This window comes from Protopterus annectens, chromosome 4.part0, assembly GCF_019279795.1.
Source record: "Protopterus annectens isolate FY-2018-M chromosome 4.part0, PAN1.0, whole genome shotgun sequence".
Classification (NCBI taxonomy): Eukaryota; Metazoa; Chordata; order Ceratodontiformes; family Protopteridae; genus Protopterus; species Protopterus annectens.
The window spans coordinates 715178092-715193516 of NC_056733.1; the positions used below are offsets into that span (position 1 = coordinate 715178092).

At 37.0% G+C, this 15425-nt stretch overlaps 1 protein-coding gene across 2 annotated transcripts in view; it reads right to left on the reverse strand.

The window, feature by feature from the left end:
* LOC122800138 (1-aminocyclopropane-1-carboxylate synthase-like protein 1) overlaps positions 1 to 15425 on the reverse strand; it is a 505362-nt gene that overhangs the window by 47786 nt on the left and 442151 nt on the right. For both annotated transcript variants that reach the window (XM_044069656.1, XM_044069657.1), the window contains exon 14: positions 6058 to 6211. In XM_044069656.1, coding sequence (XP_043925591.1) covers positions 6058 to 6211 — 154 coding nt within the window. The remainder of the gene's footprint in view (positions 1 to 6057; positions 6212 to 15425) is intronic.

Genomic DNA, 15425 nt, shown 5'->3' on the forward strand with positions numbered 1-15425 from the left:
ATTTTTAACAATAAATAGAAAGAAAAGGCAGGATAAAAACAGAAGCTGCAGGATACAATTGGACTATTTTAGGGCAGATAAATCTCCAGGGCTGAATACAAGAAATAGTATAAAACCTATATTTGAACTGAAGAGAGAATTTGTGTGGATATTATATATGCTTTGTAACATCATTTTTTTATGTTTTTTTACGTTTTATAAGATTTTTATGGACTGTTGATTTAATATTTTGCAAAGTTTTTTAAATTGGTCATGTGACTAATTGTTGGCTGCTACTATAAATGTTGAATGGAATGAATGGCTCGTATAGCATTGAAAAAGAGTTGGTGTGACTTGAAAGCTTTGCAATTTTCACTGTGACATTTTTTTTACTTCAATAAAATACATGGATGGTTGAGTTCCTGCCTTTTCTTTCTATTTGTGGACTTTATTTAGTGTTTGGATCTCAGTTTGGTGCCTCATGAGTTTTTACTGTTTGGACTTTTTTAACAATAGGCCACATTCAGAAATGTTACTGTGAGGTATACAACTCACTGTAACCATTTCTATTTCTGAGACAGTTCTGCCATGCAGATTTAGCACAAAGATATGTAGCAAAATAGCAGGCTGTCTCTGCAGCCATACTAAATGTTAATGAGGTATTCCAGGGGAGCAACTTATGACAATTAGCCATGAGCTCTCCACCAGAAATGCCTGTGTATGACATTTATACAGCTGAGTGATTCTAAGAATCAGTTGGATGCATAAGATACATTGGCCACCTGCATTAATGAACATGCCCAAAAAAGCTCATGTTCACCTGCTGGTGTTATTAGTAAATGTCAAGGAGGTTAGCAGACGAGTATGTTAGGGTTTGTGCACCTGTGTCTTCTATGTGTGTGGCTGCATCTGTGAGTAAATATGTGAGTGCATTTTATACCTCTCAATCTCTTAGCACAAGAAATATGGACAAAGCTATAAATAATGAGGGGACAAGCATTTAAAAATAGGGACAATCTTTAAATATTGCTCTTATAAACTTATAAAACTGATAGAATAAAATGTTTTCCAATATCATGACTTTCAGAAGAGTGTAAAGTCTAAACCTCAAATATCTGTTATTATTTTCTTATTTCAGTCCTCTGATTTGCCAGAAAAACAGCAATTATGAGGAACAAAAATATGTGTCAAAAATCTGGACATTCTGTAAAAAGCTAGAGAGTTGAGAGCTATGCTGTATGTCTACATGGGAGGTTGCAGTAATGGGGGTTATTTATGAGACAGGTAGGATAGGATTGTGTTTTTGTATGTGTGTTCATCACAAGTGCAATCAGGTGAGGTGTACTGTGTGTGTGGAGGGGGTGGGCGGCTGTTATACCAAACTCCCTAGTCTAATGAGCAAATTCAGCAACACTGGGTGGGAGTGAGGACTAGACACCAGGGATACTCTCTTTACATCATGCCTTAAAGGCACGTACCAAGTAACAGAACAGTTTGCTCACTAAGGAAGTTGGGAGGTCTGTAGACACCAGAGATACTCTCTTTTCATCATGCCTTAACGGCATGTTCAAATTAATAGAAAAGTTTGCAATACTAAGGACATTGGAGGGACCAGTAGACATTAAGGATACTCACTTTACATTATGCCTTCAAGGCTCCTACAAAACTTCTAACCCGATACTCTCAGCACTTGCAGACAGCTCTAGAGCAAAGACGTTGCTCTCCCTGCTTCCATTAGATTACCGCAGACACTCTTGACATATTATATTAGTGTGAGTAATAATAATAAAAAGTTAAAGTGGTGTTAAAGTGGTGTAAAAGTTGAAGTTGGATGGTGCAGTGGTGCAGCTGTAGCATTGTCACCTCCCAGCAAGAGATTCTCTGGTTTGACTCTCAGCTGGGGTGCCTTCTGTGTGGTATATGCATCTCCTCCCTGTGTTTGTGTGGGTTTCCTCCCATGTTGCAAAGACATGCATCTAGAGCATTTTTCCTTGGGCCTCTGCTGAAATTTGGCTTCATTCCAAGTCAGACTTTACCGGTACACAAATGTTAAATAAAGTAAGATTCAAATTCTGCACTCTTGATATAGCAAATTGAAGCCTTAATCATCTGTGCTAACCCACAAGCTTTTTAGAGGGTGTTTTTTTACATAATAAGTATGAAAGTCTAATGTCTGGCAATGCTCATTAATTAGAAAGGCCCATGGAGTTTGAGATACACAGCACATATAGGAGGCAACAGCAAGAGTGGCTTGTAAAATTAGACACAGTTGAGAGGGCTGGTGGTGTATCCACGTGGGTGTAGACTTTGGGACAAAGTTGAGAGGAACACATTTATTTTATTTTATTTATTTATTTTAAATTTGTTAATCGGGAAAGTCCGACTGGATACATGTCCATTTTCAGCGGAGGCCCGGGGAGAAAAGCTCCAGTTAACAAGTAACTTAGGCATACATACAAGATAAGGCACACTAACAACATTAGAACATAGTAAACATGCATTGAAATGTAGCTATACATGAAATAATTACATACATTGAATAAACATTGAGATGCAGTTATACATGAAATAATTACATACATTGAATAGACATGCATTGAGATGCAGCCATACATGAAATAATTACATACATTGAAATAATAACATGTATTGAGATACAGTTTTAAATGACATAACAGTTTAGGTTTATTATACATTATAAGCCATATTAGGACACTTATTCACTGAATATAATAATCTATGCTGTACTGGGGAAGGGAAACATGAGAGGCTACATCAGGGATTTTATGTCATGTCAGGGACAGGTAAGAGGTATGTTGGTTTTGTGTGTATGCATGTGTGTATGTGTGCATGTGTGTGTGTTTGAATGTGTGCATGTGTACACAGGAGAGTGAATGAGGGATGCCTTGTGCCAATAAGAAGCATGGGCCACCAGTGTTAACTATCACAGGAAAGTGCTGATTAGTAGTAGTCAGAGGTGCTTTAGAGACATGCAAATTAGCTGATAATGAGTTCTGTCCTCATTGGAGCTAATGTCACTGAATCTCATGTTCCCACGTTATGTAAACAGCCTCTTTTGGCTACAGCTCTTACTAACAACAATGGGGTTCTTTGTGAATCCCCAGCATGCCTGAGCAAACACTATTAAGTATGAACAAGGACCTAGACCTTCTGTCATGATCTGCATACAAAGTGACAATAAAGGTTGAAGTAAATGGCAAAGAATGCCCCAAAAGTCTACTTTCATGAGTTATATTCACCATGTCCTTGTTTGCCTGTATTCAAGCAAAATTCAGTGAGATAATTAATTAACTCATGTTCATTTATCTTGGAATAAGCATTCTATACCAGTTCTGTGTTTCTGCTGCTAAACGTTGGCATTTCCAGTGGTTTAATTGAAAAGAAGTGGAAATTCTTAAAATAAAACTATACAAAAAAAAGAATGCCCAAAAAGTAAAGAAGAGACATGCTAACTGCATTTTAGGAAAGGTATACCTGAAAACTCCAATACTATATATGCCCTGTATGGTTAACCATATGAGAATAATATTTTTTCTGATCTTTTGTTAGTCTACAAGTAACCGTATTCCAGCAATACAAGACTATTTCTGTTATTATGAACAAGCGCTGATTCCTAAACATTAATTAAAGGCATTCTGGGAGGTTTTCTTTGAATATCTTAGGTAATAGTTTATCACTTGGTAACAAGCATCAGGAAGTGTTCTGTTTTACAAATGTTTATTTTTTAGGCAATATACTTCATTTTGCTAACCTATCAGTCAGGTTCTATTTCGCTTTAGTCTAATGTCCAATATCAGTATTTCCATTATCAGTGATTGCAAGTATTTCCTTTTTAATCTTGGCATATGACAAGCATAACTTTATAATAGGCTACATTAGTACATCACCCAAAATCTGCAGAAACTCAAAGAGTAGGATTCTGCTCACTAGGAATGAAAACTATGATATTCTCAATCCAAAGGTATAGATAAGTGCTGTGGATCCTAAACCCTCCCAACATGCTAACTCTTAAGGTTTAAACAGCTTGGAGAAAGAAATATTTTGTCGGTAAGTGGGGCTTCTAATTTAGGATCCTAAATTGTTTTAGTAGAGTTTCCTTTTTCAATGAACAGATGTTATTCTTTACAGAAAATCCTATACTGTGTTGAGATTTATTAGAGTATACAGGAATGCAACATTTATTATATGCCCGCAGTAAGCATACCTCTCAAAAGTCCAGATTTTCGTAGAATGTCCAGATTTTTGGCTTATATTTTTGGATCATTCCCAATAAAATGTGGGTTTTTCTGGCAAATCACTGGAGATTGAAGTCAGTAAATAATGACAGACAGTTGAGTATCAGACTTCATATCCTTCAGAAAATGCACGCTAATGGAAAATCTATTATTCTGGCAACTTTCTAAGTTTGTAAGAGCAACATTTAGCATTTGTCCCTATTTGTGGGGCTCTGTCCCTCCATTATTTTTGGTTCTGTTCAGATTTTTTGTACTAAGATGTTGAGAGGTATAGCAGTAAGAGGTTTATAAATGTTGTGCTGTTATACTGATGAAAGATTAAGGACTCTGCCAGATAATTACACAGCAGATGATCCCTAGACTTGCAAACTGCATTTTCCTGTTGCTGATTGAAAAATCTGATATTTTATCATTGCTGCATTGAGCTAACCTTGAAGTTGATTATAATTTAGGGAATTTAGGGATAGGGTTGTAGACCCCTTCATGTAGGGTGCAGGGGTGTTCAAAGTTTCCAACAGCAAAAAAAAAAAAAAAAGGTTAATTCCAGTGCCCTCTTGGGCAATTTACCACTACTTGCAGTATCGACCTATATGAAACCAGTTTATAGCTATTTGTCCTTTTTTATTTTCTTTCAAAAGATCTTGATGCACGTACCTTGAGGCATCTTATTCTGAGCCATTGTTTTGTAATTGCTACTACTCTTCAAGAGCTCGTTCTATGAATTGCAGTTGTGCCATTCCTGTCCTCTAGGAAAACCATCCCTTAGATGCACATTTATCACCAACCAGCTAATTTGACATTTTCCTGATTTTAAAACCGTGATCAGTAACCCATACAGAAATCTAACAGATGTACGGTAACCTTTCCTCTGTTTAATTTTCAGCCCTTTCCATGGCAGCTATGGGTTCTGGCCACCAGGAATACAATCTTTTTTTTTTTTTGTATTTTAATGAATTACTTTTTTTAGTTGTCAATACCCTATAAAATAAGGTAATGCAAATGATAGCTTTCTATCAGTATATCTCTCAACTGTCCAGATTTTCACAGAATCTCCAGATTTTTGTTTCATATTTTTGGCCTGTTCTCTTTAAAACTTGTTATTATCTGGCAAATCATTGAGGACTGAATTCACTAAAGAATGAAGGACATTTGAGTTCAGACTTCATATCCAACAGAAAGTGCTAGCTGCAAAAAACATCCTATTTTTCTACCACCCCCTAATCATTTTTTAGCTTTGTGCTGATATCTTAAACTTAGAGGTATGGCTATTGTTTACCAGTTAGTCCCACTACACTAACAGTCTCTTTTCAGTGGATATCCAAGGAAACATTGACCTGACTGGGGGATATTTGGCCAAGGAATCAGCCAACTTCCCCTTACTCATTTCAATAGGTGTGGTGGGATCAGCTACTACCAACTCAGGTAAATGAAGCCTTAGTTTAACTTCAAGCTGAAGGATGATGCATTTAGTAGTACAGCACCTCCCCATACACTGCACTGTGGCATCATCAATCTAGCTGCTGTGGGACTAGAACCCACAGTCATCTGAACCAAAGACAAACATACTTCCGGTTGCACCACTGGCACTACTCTTCCCGTAAATGGCAAGTCCTTTTTTCTTGTGATGAATTGTTTTATAGTTATCACAGCATGTAGTCTAGAACTTCAATTATGACTTAACTGACCAAGGAAATTGTATAGTGCTGCAGAATTGGGCCATGATATTATTCCGATATTCATCTACTATAGCACTTGAAGGTATAAAGCAAATCTATACATTTAGTAATGTATGTCTATCTACTCCCAGAAGTAAAATACTTACCTAATTCCAACTTGCTGGCTGTTTCTGAAAAAATAATGCGAAACCACCCAGGCTCACAACAGTTGAAGGCCTTGCCACACATGATCATAACTTTATTATCAATAAATCTGTTCCATAGTGCAATCTCTTCTTCAAAAGTGCAAGTCTTCAGGAACTGCAAACATTCAGAATGCACAAAGAGTGAAGTTATTACTATCAAGGCAATTGCACAGTTGTTTTAGAAATTACATTCCCAACTGTCACAAATATAAACTAAAAGCAAAGAAATGTTACATTACACTTAATTACAGAAAATAACTGTGACCCCTCTCTCCATCTCTTCCTTGAGGGCAAAAGATCAGGCATGACTGCAGTACAAGTGTACAATGATAAAATCAAGCAATATTAATACATTTTGGTATGACTTATATAAACAGAGATAGACAGAGTTAGGCAACAGAAATATGATATCAGATGTACAAATACCACTGATAATTGTACAACATTTTAATGCTAGTGAGTTGCATGAATTAAAAAAAAAATCTTTATACACTAGGGTATACCTTATCAGATTAAGAACTGCCATAATTCTTAAGAACTTTGTTTCTCAAACAGAAGGAACAAGGGTTAAACCTGATCTCTGACCAATACATTTGTGATACAATAAACCTGTTGGAATATAAGGAGTAGTTGATCTAACATCTGTTTATTATTTCCCCGATACCTTTGTGGTGTTTGCATATCTCACCGTGTCTCTGAGGGGTTCCACCAACCTATCAAAAACATGCTAGATGTTCCCACCCAGAATGGAGCTGGGGTCAGCAGCACAAACTTTTTGGTGCCTATTGGGGAAAAGGCATCAACTGTGGTGTCCAGTATTTCCCAAGTAGGAGAACGTGGATCACAGAACTACAAGCTTTTTCAGTACCAGCCACTTGGTGGTGTAAAAATTGGCTCTAGATGATTTGACCATGTTGTCTAATGTTGCAGATGATAAAACCTATTGACCAGTGTGCATCACCCCTGAGTCAAGACATCTAGTTGGGTTAAAATAAATGAAGAAATACCAAACCAACAGGCTAAAATCCAGGAACTTTAATAGATGTATCCAAAAGAGTGGTAAGCGCTTTCACAGTGATTACATAATGTGTGCTGCTAAGGCATTACTATCTTTTTTATTCTTTATGCCTCTCTGATGTTCAAGGACCCCATCCTTATTAAAGGGTCTACTTGTCTTGCCAACATAAAATGCATGACATAGTTGACAGAAAGGAAAATATACAAGGTTACACGTTTTGCAGTCAGCATAAAAATCAACATTAATTGTGAACCTTAAAACTGGGTGTGTGTATGACAGACAGGTAAAAATAAATTTACAGGCTGAACAACTTCTGCAAGGAAATGTACCAATCTGACTGCAAAACGTGTAACCTTGTATATTTTTCTTTCAGTCAACTATGCCATGGTACCACACACTCATTTAGGTTCTTTGTATTGCAAGTTTTAGACACTAATTTAAGAGGAGGTGATTTTAAAAACCACACTGAAACTATAGAACAGAAGTGGATTTTATTGTTGAATGCAGAAAAACCACCTGTTCTAAATGTTTTTTTTTCCACTGGAACCTTCCTGAAAGGGCATAGACTTAGACAAAAATAATATGTTTTATTTTTATATATATTTTTATAAGTGCAATATGCTTGCATACATTTTTATAGCTGTTTTTATTCATGATATATGAATGTGTTTTCTGCAGTATGTGTTCTTTTAAACATTTTGTAACTTTTTGATGACATCATAATTAAGGGCTTTTTATTGGTCACACTTTATATAAAAGACATGTATTTCTTAGTTAATGTTGTCTGATGAAGCAGTGTGGTCACTGTGAAAGCGCTTACCACACTTTTGGATACATTTATTAAAGTTCCTGGATTTTAGCCTGTTGGTTTGGTATTTTTTCATTTATTTTATTCTTATTTTTGTCTTACCAACCTTTATCCTGCTACCATATATATTTTTTGCTTTGTCTAGTTGGATTACATAGGACAGCTCTGAGTGAAAGCTGGGCATAAAACCAATCTTGAACTAAGAATTGCTGCACACTGCAGAGGTTCATTGACATGGAATGGGATGACCTGATGGCTGGACATCTTCTGTATCCTGGAAACAAGATGGAAGGAGCAGCAAATTAAATCCATTGGCTTGGTATCCAGAGTCTACTATCCAGAGGTGGACAGACTACAAATTGTGTGGGCATTCTGGTGAGAGCGACAGAACCTTCAGAACACAATAAGGGATGTCAACAAAATTTGTGTCAGCCTCATGACAATTAGACTCCAGTGTAGGATAGGGCACATACCTTTTCAACCTCTTAGCACAAGAAATTTGGACAGAGATGATAATGGGGGTGGGGGGGTGGGGGGGACAAAGTCCCAAAAATAGAGACAGACTTTCAATATTGCTCTTGGAAACTTGCTGGAAGCACAGATTTTGTATTACTATGCATTTTCCAAAGGATATGAAGTCTGAAGCTCAAATATCTCTGAATATTTTGTAACTTCATTCCTCAATGATTGCCATAATATAACATATTTTATAAGGAATAGACAAAAAAAAAACTACTGTTAAGAATTTGGGCATTCTACAAAAATCTGGACAGTTGATACGTATGATAGGACACCATTCACAATCTCAACCTATGCCCCACAGCAGGGTTGTGATAGTGAGGAAATGAATGCATTCAAACAGCAGCTGCAAGAGCAGCAGTAAAGCATGAGTTGGCACTGCTAATGTTGGACCTGAATGTACATATCAGGACAGGCAGAACAGGATATGACAACTGCCTTGGTCCACATGAGTGGTCCAATAGGAGTAAAAAGGGATGTGTGAGAAGAGACTAAACAACAGATAATCCACAACCGAGAAACTGGAATCTCTTGATTATGGATACGGAGAGCAAGATATAAGCAGCAAAAATGTTTTAGTCCCTTTAGTTTTATACATAGGCCAGGAATATTTTATCTACCAGAGGAGAATTTGAGAATAGTAATTAGTAAAGAGTTGAATGATTTTTATCTGGGAGGGGAAGAGGGCAAGAGTCAAGTGGGATAAGGTAATCCTTCCAATAGAGCAAGGAGGTTTAGGATCATCTGACTTGAAGGGATATTTAAGAGCAACACAGTTATGGCTCTAATGCATAACACAAGAAGTAAGGTAAAATTCATAGTGGAAAGAGATAAGAATTAAACGGGATAATTCAAGAATTAATGAAAGAGTGTGATCATGGATGCAGATCCTTATGGACTATAATGGTCATACAGAATATTATATTTACAAAATATCAGAAAATATACTAAGAACTAAGCCAACACAGAAATGGAGAAATTATATTTTGCTGATAGGGATGACTGCGATTAGAGTTACAGAGAACAGGCAAAAAGGGGCTGGGATTTACTGGAGGAGGCTCACAAAGGAACCAAGGTGCTGGGAGTAAATAATTAGAGAGGAAAAGGTAATATAATGGGAAGAGGCCAAGAAGATATTTGGACTGCAGGCTACAGATTGGCTTCCCTATCAGGGATTGATGTCAGAGTGTAGGCAAAGAAAAAGGGATAGGAGATATAAAGAAAGCTGTTGGTGGAATGCAGAAGTCCAGAAAGTCTTCAAAAGAAAGAAAGAAAGAAGCAGCACAGGAAAATGTGGGAGACAGAAAAGACAGATCAGGTTAAGAAAAAATATTACTTGGCTAACAAAGAGGCTAAGAGAGCAGTTACAATAGCAAAGAACATGGCATCATAGGCACTCTACAGCTTATTAGAAGGGACTCAGCAGATGGCACAAGGAAACTCTATCAAGTTGCAAGGCAAATGAAGAAAGATAAAGCTAGTCATCAGTCACCCTTCATAAGGGATGACAGCAACAACCTGCACACCAATCCACAGGACATCAAACGCAGAGAGAAGGAGTACTTCCAGCAGTATATACATGAAGAAGACCCCACAGCAGCTATACTACCCTAGAACAGCCTACGATTATAGAAAAGTAGAAGCCCACTATAGGAAAGTAAGAATGGTATTAAGGAAAATGAAGTCAGGGAATGCAGCAGGCTCAGAGGAAAACATGGTAGATATGATCAAGATGTTGGGTGACTTAGGAGATAAATGGCTCATAGCAGTATGGACATAAAGGTGTATACTAGAGGACTGGAGAATAAGTATTCTAACCCCGGTGTACAAGACCAAAGAGGACACTCACAACTGTGGGCAGTATAGAGGTATAAAACTCCTGTCACACACTCAGTTCTGGAGAGGGTGACTGATAAATAAATATGCACAGTTATGCAAATTAAGAAGGGAGATGGGCTGTTTGGATTTAGATCAGGGTGCGGCACAACCCACCTGATGTTTGCAGTGAGACAAATAGGTGAGGAGATGCTAGAGATAACGGAGTCTAAACTGGACATTTCTTCACTTGGAGAAAGCATATGAGAGGGCCCCAGTGAAGTGCCTGAGATGGGTTGTAGGATACATACTGTAGGATAGACAAATAAATGAGGACTTCAGAGAAGAAGACCAAGTAGCTCCGCTTGCCAAGAAGGCCATAAAGAACATTTTACAGTGATTTGGGCACACATGCAAGAAAGCAGATGACAATCTGGAAAAGAAGTGTTGGGACAGCCAGAAAGAAGGCAAGAGGAAACAAGGGTGTCCAGCAAAGAGATGGATGGATTGCCTGAGAGATGACCTGTGACAGCCAGGCATGACTTTTGAAGAAGATAGGAGAGTGGAATTCAATCAGGAGAGGTGGTAACAGTTGACACAACAACCCAATGTTATGTAAAAAATGAGAAAAAGTGGGTTGTTAATATTGAATTATGCATGTAATACATAAAGATAGCATTTCTTTTTATAATGGTATAAAACTTCACCAAGCAGAATTACAGAGATTCTTTATACTGTATAACTTGCCCCTTCCAATAATCTCCAAATCTGTCATTCTCCTTCTGTGATAATGGTCTATTAAACTACCTTTTTTCTTTATTTAATGTATTTATTTATTTGTTTGTTTATTTATTTATTTTTGCTGAATATGCAGTTTATATTTATCAGACCCCATGGCCAAGTATAGTGCCAATATGGTTGTCTATGAGTGAAGGCTCATTATATTTTGACCTTCCCATTATTGTTTGCACCCAGTTACAGCATTTACTCCAGCTAAAGTTTGTTGCATCACTGCCCACATCAATAGCCTTTCTATTGCAAGTGTGGTCTGTTATGAATTGGAGCATATGTTGGTATTTTAGAACCACAGTATCTGATGAAAAGAACTCTGCAGAGATGTGGCCTGCCTTGCATCAATACATTTATCTCACCACACCAGAGAATCCCACTCCATAAACCACATCTGAAAGGCAGAGAACTCTGAAACACAGCCATCCAAACTGGAATCAAAGCACTCTAAACTGGTGTTTATGCATCCTATTCTGCAAAAGTAGATTTAGTGAAATACTAGCTCGTCACCCTTTGTGCTGATATTCAGGTCACAAGGCAGAACACATGAGATTTAAAATAAATACTGTCAGAGTAAATTCAGTAGGGAAAATAATGGAACATTCGGAAGAACAGAAACATGTTTTACCCATAACTGTTAAAAAGCTGAAGAAGAAAAAAAAGACGTTAAAGGGCTGTTCAGAATGAAAGTACTTAATTTATGGATTGTTAGAAAGTGCCATATTAATTGGTTTTATTCATATATTGCTCACTAAACTTGTGGTTCTCTCAAAGCAGTACTGTCTTGTATCACGGAGGATGCACACAGATGTATGCAACCAAGGTCATCTTCAACTACTCGTCTACGTCCATGATTGTAAGATTCTCTCTCACATACCAAGTACGTACATCAAATCCTTTGAGATAATACAACCCCCTATCTGGGCTAATAGTTAAATTTGCAGAATATAAAGAAGTGTTTGCACAACTGGAAGTGGAACCCATCATGTTTTAACTGCAGTTCCCTACTACCCTTCATGGTCAACAAAAAGAAACCTCATTTAACAATGCCAACAAAAGCAAGACAAAGCTATGCCTTTTCATCTTTAGACATTTTTAACTGACTGTGAGGTGTTTACAATACGTATTGTTAAAGAAAACTGCTTAACTTATTGCTATTTTTTTTTAATTTTATTAATCTTTGCATTGCTTATTATATGTTCTAGTGTTTAAGGAAAATATTTACTAAAGATGTTTAGAACTGAATACAGCAATTTGCTGCAATGTTCTGTATTTTAGATTTCTGTGATAGCTGGTTATTAACCATTTGTGATTGAAAAATGTACCTACAGCTTTCTGTATGTATTTACTGTGGATGTATATGTGATGTATGACTGTGTCTTTAACAACTAACAGTCCCATAAAATCTGAGTCTGGTGTGCCAGTTGGTGTTGAGTCACAGATGGGTGATGAAGCTGTTAGATGCCTTTTTGCTAAGCTACCATTTTGTGTTTTTGTTTCAAATTGTGACAACATTACTGAACAAGATTACTGAGTAACTATTGGCTCTCATTGATACATTGTATTAGAATAGGGATGTTTTTCCAGAAAATGACTTAAAGGTGTCATTCAGACCAGAAAACTAGGCCGAAGAGACAAGTGAATGCCATCAAGCACAGTGTAAGCCATTTTTATCAAAAAATAACAATGCAGTTTACCTTGCAAAATAGAACAATCACTGAATAGTAGCCTTCTAGCCGGAAGTAATTTAACCAAAAATTGGCCACATTTACCCACCAAAACCTTTCAGCTTTGCAGATCAATTTGCCTGGCCATTGTGAAGACAGACATTTACACACTTTTAAACTGCAGCAAACCAGACAAAATAGTGAAGAAATTCAAGTTATCAATTTACTTTATCCTTTGGGCAAAGAAATTAGAAGCCATTTACAGTTCATTTACATTTTTAAGGGGGTTAGTTTTGCATACGATTCAATAATGAACATTTTGTGACACAAAATAAGTGCCATTCATGAGAAAGCCTGCTTTCTCAGATGTTCATGTTAATAGAGTCTGTTGAACATTTTGTCAGGTGCTTATATGAACTGTTTGAAAGCTGTTTTTTTTTTTTTTTTGCAATCATTATGACACCCCTTGCACATGTGCTGACAATCAAACCTCCCCCAAATGGACTTGAACCCATTCAGTCTGTAGTGGTGAAGTTTACTCTCCGATCAACTAGGATGATAGCTCTGCAAGAGGAGCCATCATTTGAGTAGTCAGGAGTGCTGCTTATGTCCCTGCAGGAATCCAAGTAATGAGGACATTTTTACTTATTTGCTTATCCCCTCTTCTAGACAGAGGGATACACAACTTGCATCTCTGTATGAGTCCACAATGCCTTCCCCTTTTGCAAGTGCATGCTTCCATGCACTTGTCACTAAAGTCTACCTCCCACTGGTGGTTTGGTGAACCTTACACATGCACACAGGTCACTGGCCAACTCCTTCCTCTAAATGACTGCTGCAGCCGGTGACTATCTTCACACCCCCCCCCCCCCAAAGGATGGACATATCCATCCCCCCTACCAGCTCTACCAGGTAACTAAGATGCTAACCAAACTCAGATTCTCTAGGCTGCAAGTCAGGTTTTTTGACCTCTGTACCAGCAGGCTGACCTGAAAATTGTGGGATTCAACAGACAAAAGATGAGAAAATTAGAAACAGAATAGTAACTGGCTGGCTGATATTGCAGTGTCTAAAAATGTTTTACCAAAAGAGAATTTAACTTTATAAAAGTCAGTTCAGATTGCCCGGGAACTGATAAAGAAGTAATGAATACAATAAATGATGTGTCTGAAAATAAAATGCAAAAAAAAAAAATCAGATTCAGTAAAAAAATAATACTGGCTTGAGAAACAGGGTGAATATAAGCATGGCATATGCATAGGGTGTAATCATTAAAATACTGAATCATATAAGCGTGCTGTACATAGCAGAAGGTATAAGAAATGTCAGCAAAATGGGACAGTTTGCTGCAGTTTGTAGAACTAAACTAGTGAAAAAAGTAACTGCAGAGAATAATACTTTGAAAAGTATTCAGAAAAGCAGCTTACCAGGGTTTAATGACTTATACTACCATGTGAAATATTAACTCAGACTGGCAAGCAAAGCTTGATTTATAGAACATCAAAAACTTTTAAGAATTGACACAGGAGCTGAATGACATTACAGTAGTACTATGTGTTGCTTAGACAAGTATCTTGAAGTGACCGCAGTCACAAGAGCTACAGGCAGAAATACAGGGAACTGCAGATAAACCCAAGTGTAGATTTCTGAGTTTATGCGATGGAAGATGCATGCATTCATAAATAACATGCTCAGCAGTGCTATGCCATGCGAATGGGGCTGATTACCAGACAAAGTAAAATTAATGTGGATCAATTTGGTTAGTTAGTCTTCTTAGCAGTGAACCAGTACAGATAAAGATAACACCTGATATTATCCCCTACACCTTGTCTTCACCAACAAGAATGTAATTTCTATTACTGTCCAAAATAAACGCAGAACGTAATCAAAAGAAAGCTCTTGGTATGATTGGTGTGACTGAAAGCGTAACTTAACTGTTTGAATGGTGTGCTACTATTGTCCCACTCATTAAAAAAGATGGCAATGCACAAATATAGATTAAGTTGAAAAAGTTAAAAGATGGAGTTATAGCAGGCAGTCAGAGGATATTGCACTTAAGCTAGATGATGACTATGCAAGCTGGAGAAAAAAAATTCTGTAAAGGGGATACATTCTTGGTTTTACTGTTCTGTCTAATGTCTATAAAACAACTAAATTTATAAGCCATGAGAAGAAAGCTTCTGAGATAAGCTTGAAAGGATTTATATCATACATCCACAAGATTTTTTTTCGGCAGGCTAGCTCTATTTTTGCTAAATTCTCTTTCACCATTAGTTGTCCCAAAATTTGGCATTTTCAGAGTTGCAACCTCATTGTTACTTGTTTTATGGTCATAAGAGAGGTTTCTGTTTGCAAGCTTTGAGGTTGAGGTACATGTGTTAATTAATTAATTTGAATAAAAAAGAAGAAAGAAATTGAGCAGCCTTTCCCATTATAGGAAGATACTAGTGTCTGCTAAAAGAAGACATTACATACTTTATTGACAGTTATTTGAAGTAACATGGCATTGGTGACTAGCTTAAAGAGGTGATAGGATGAGCATATTCCAGCTAGGACTATGTTTTTGGAGAATATTTTTCTTTCCTCAGGCAAAAGTAAATGTAATAATAACTAAGTTTTAGTTACTGCTGTAGTAGAGATTTAGTGAATTTATTTTTTGAGTGACAGTGTTGCATCCATGAAAAGTGTTGGTATTTGTGTTGAAAATTTGTTA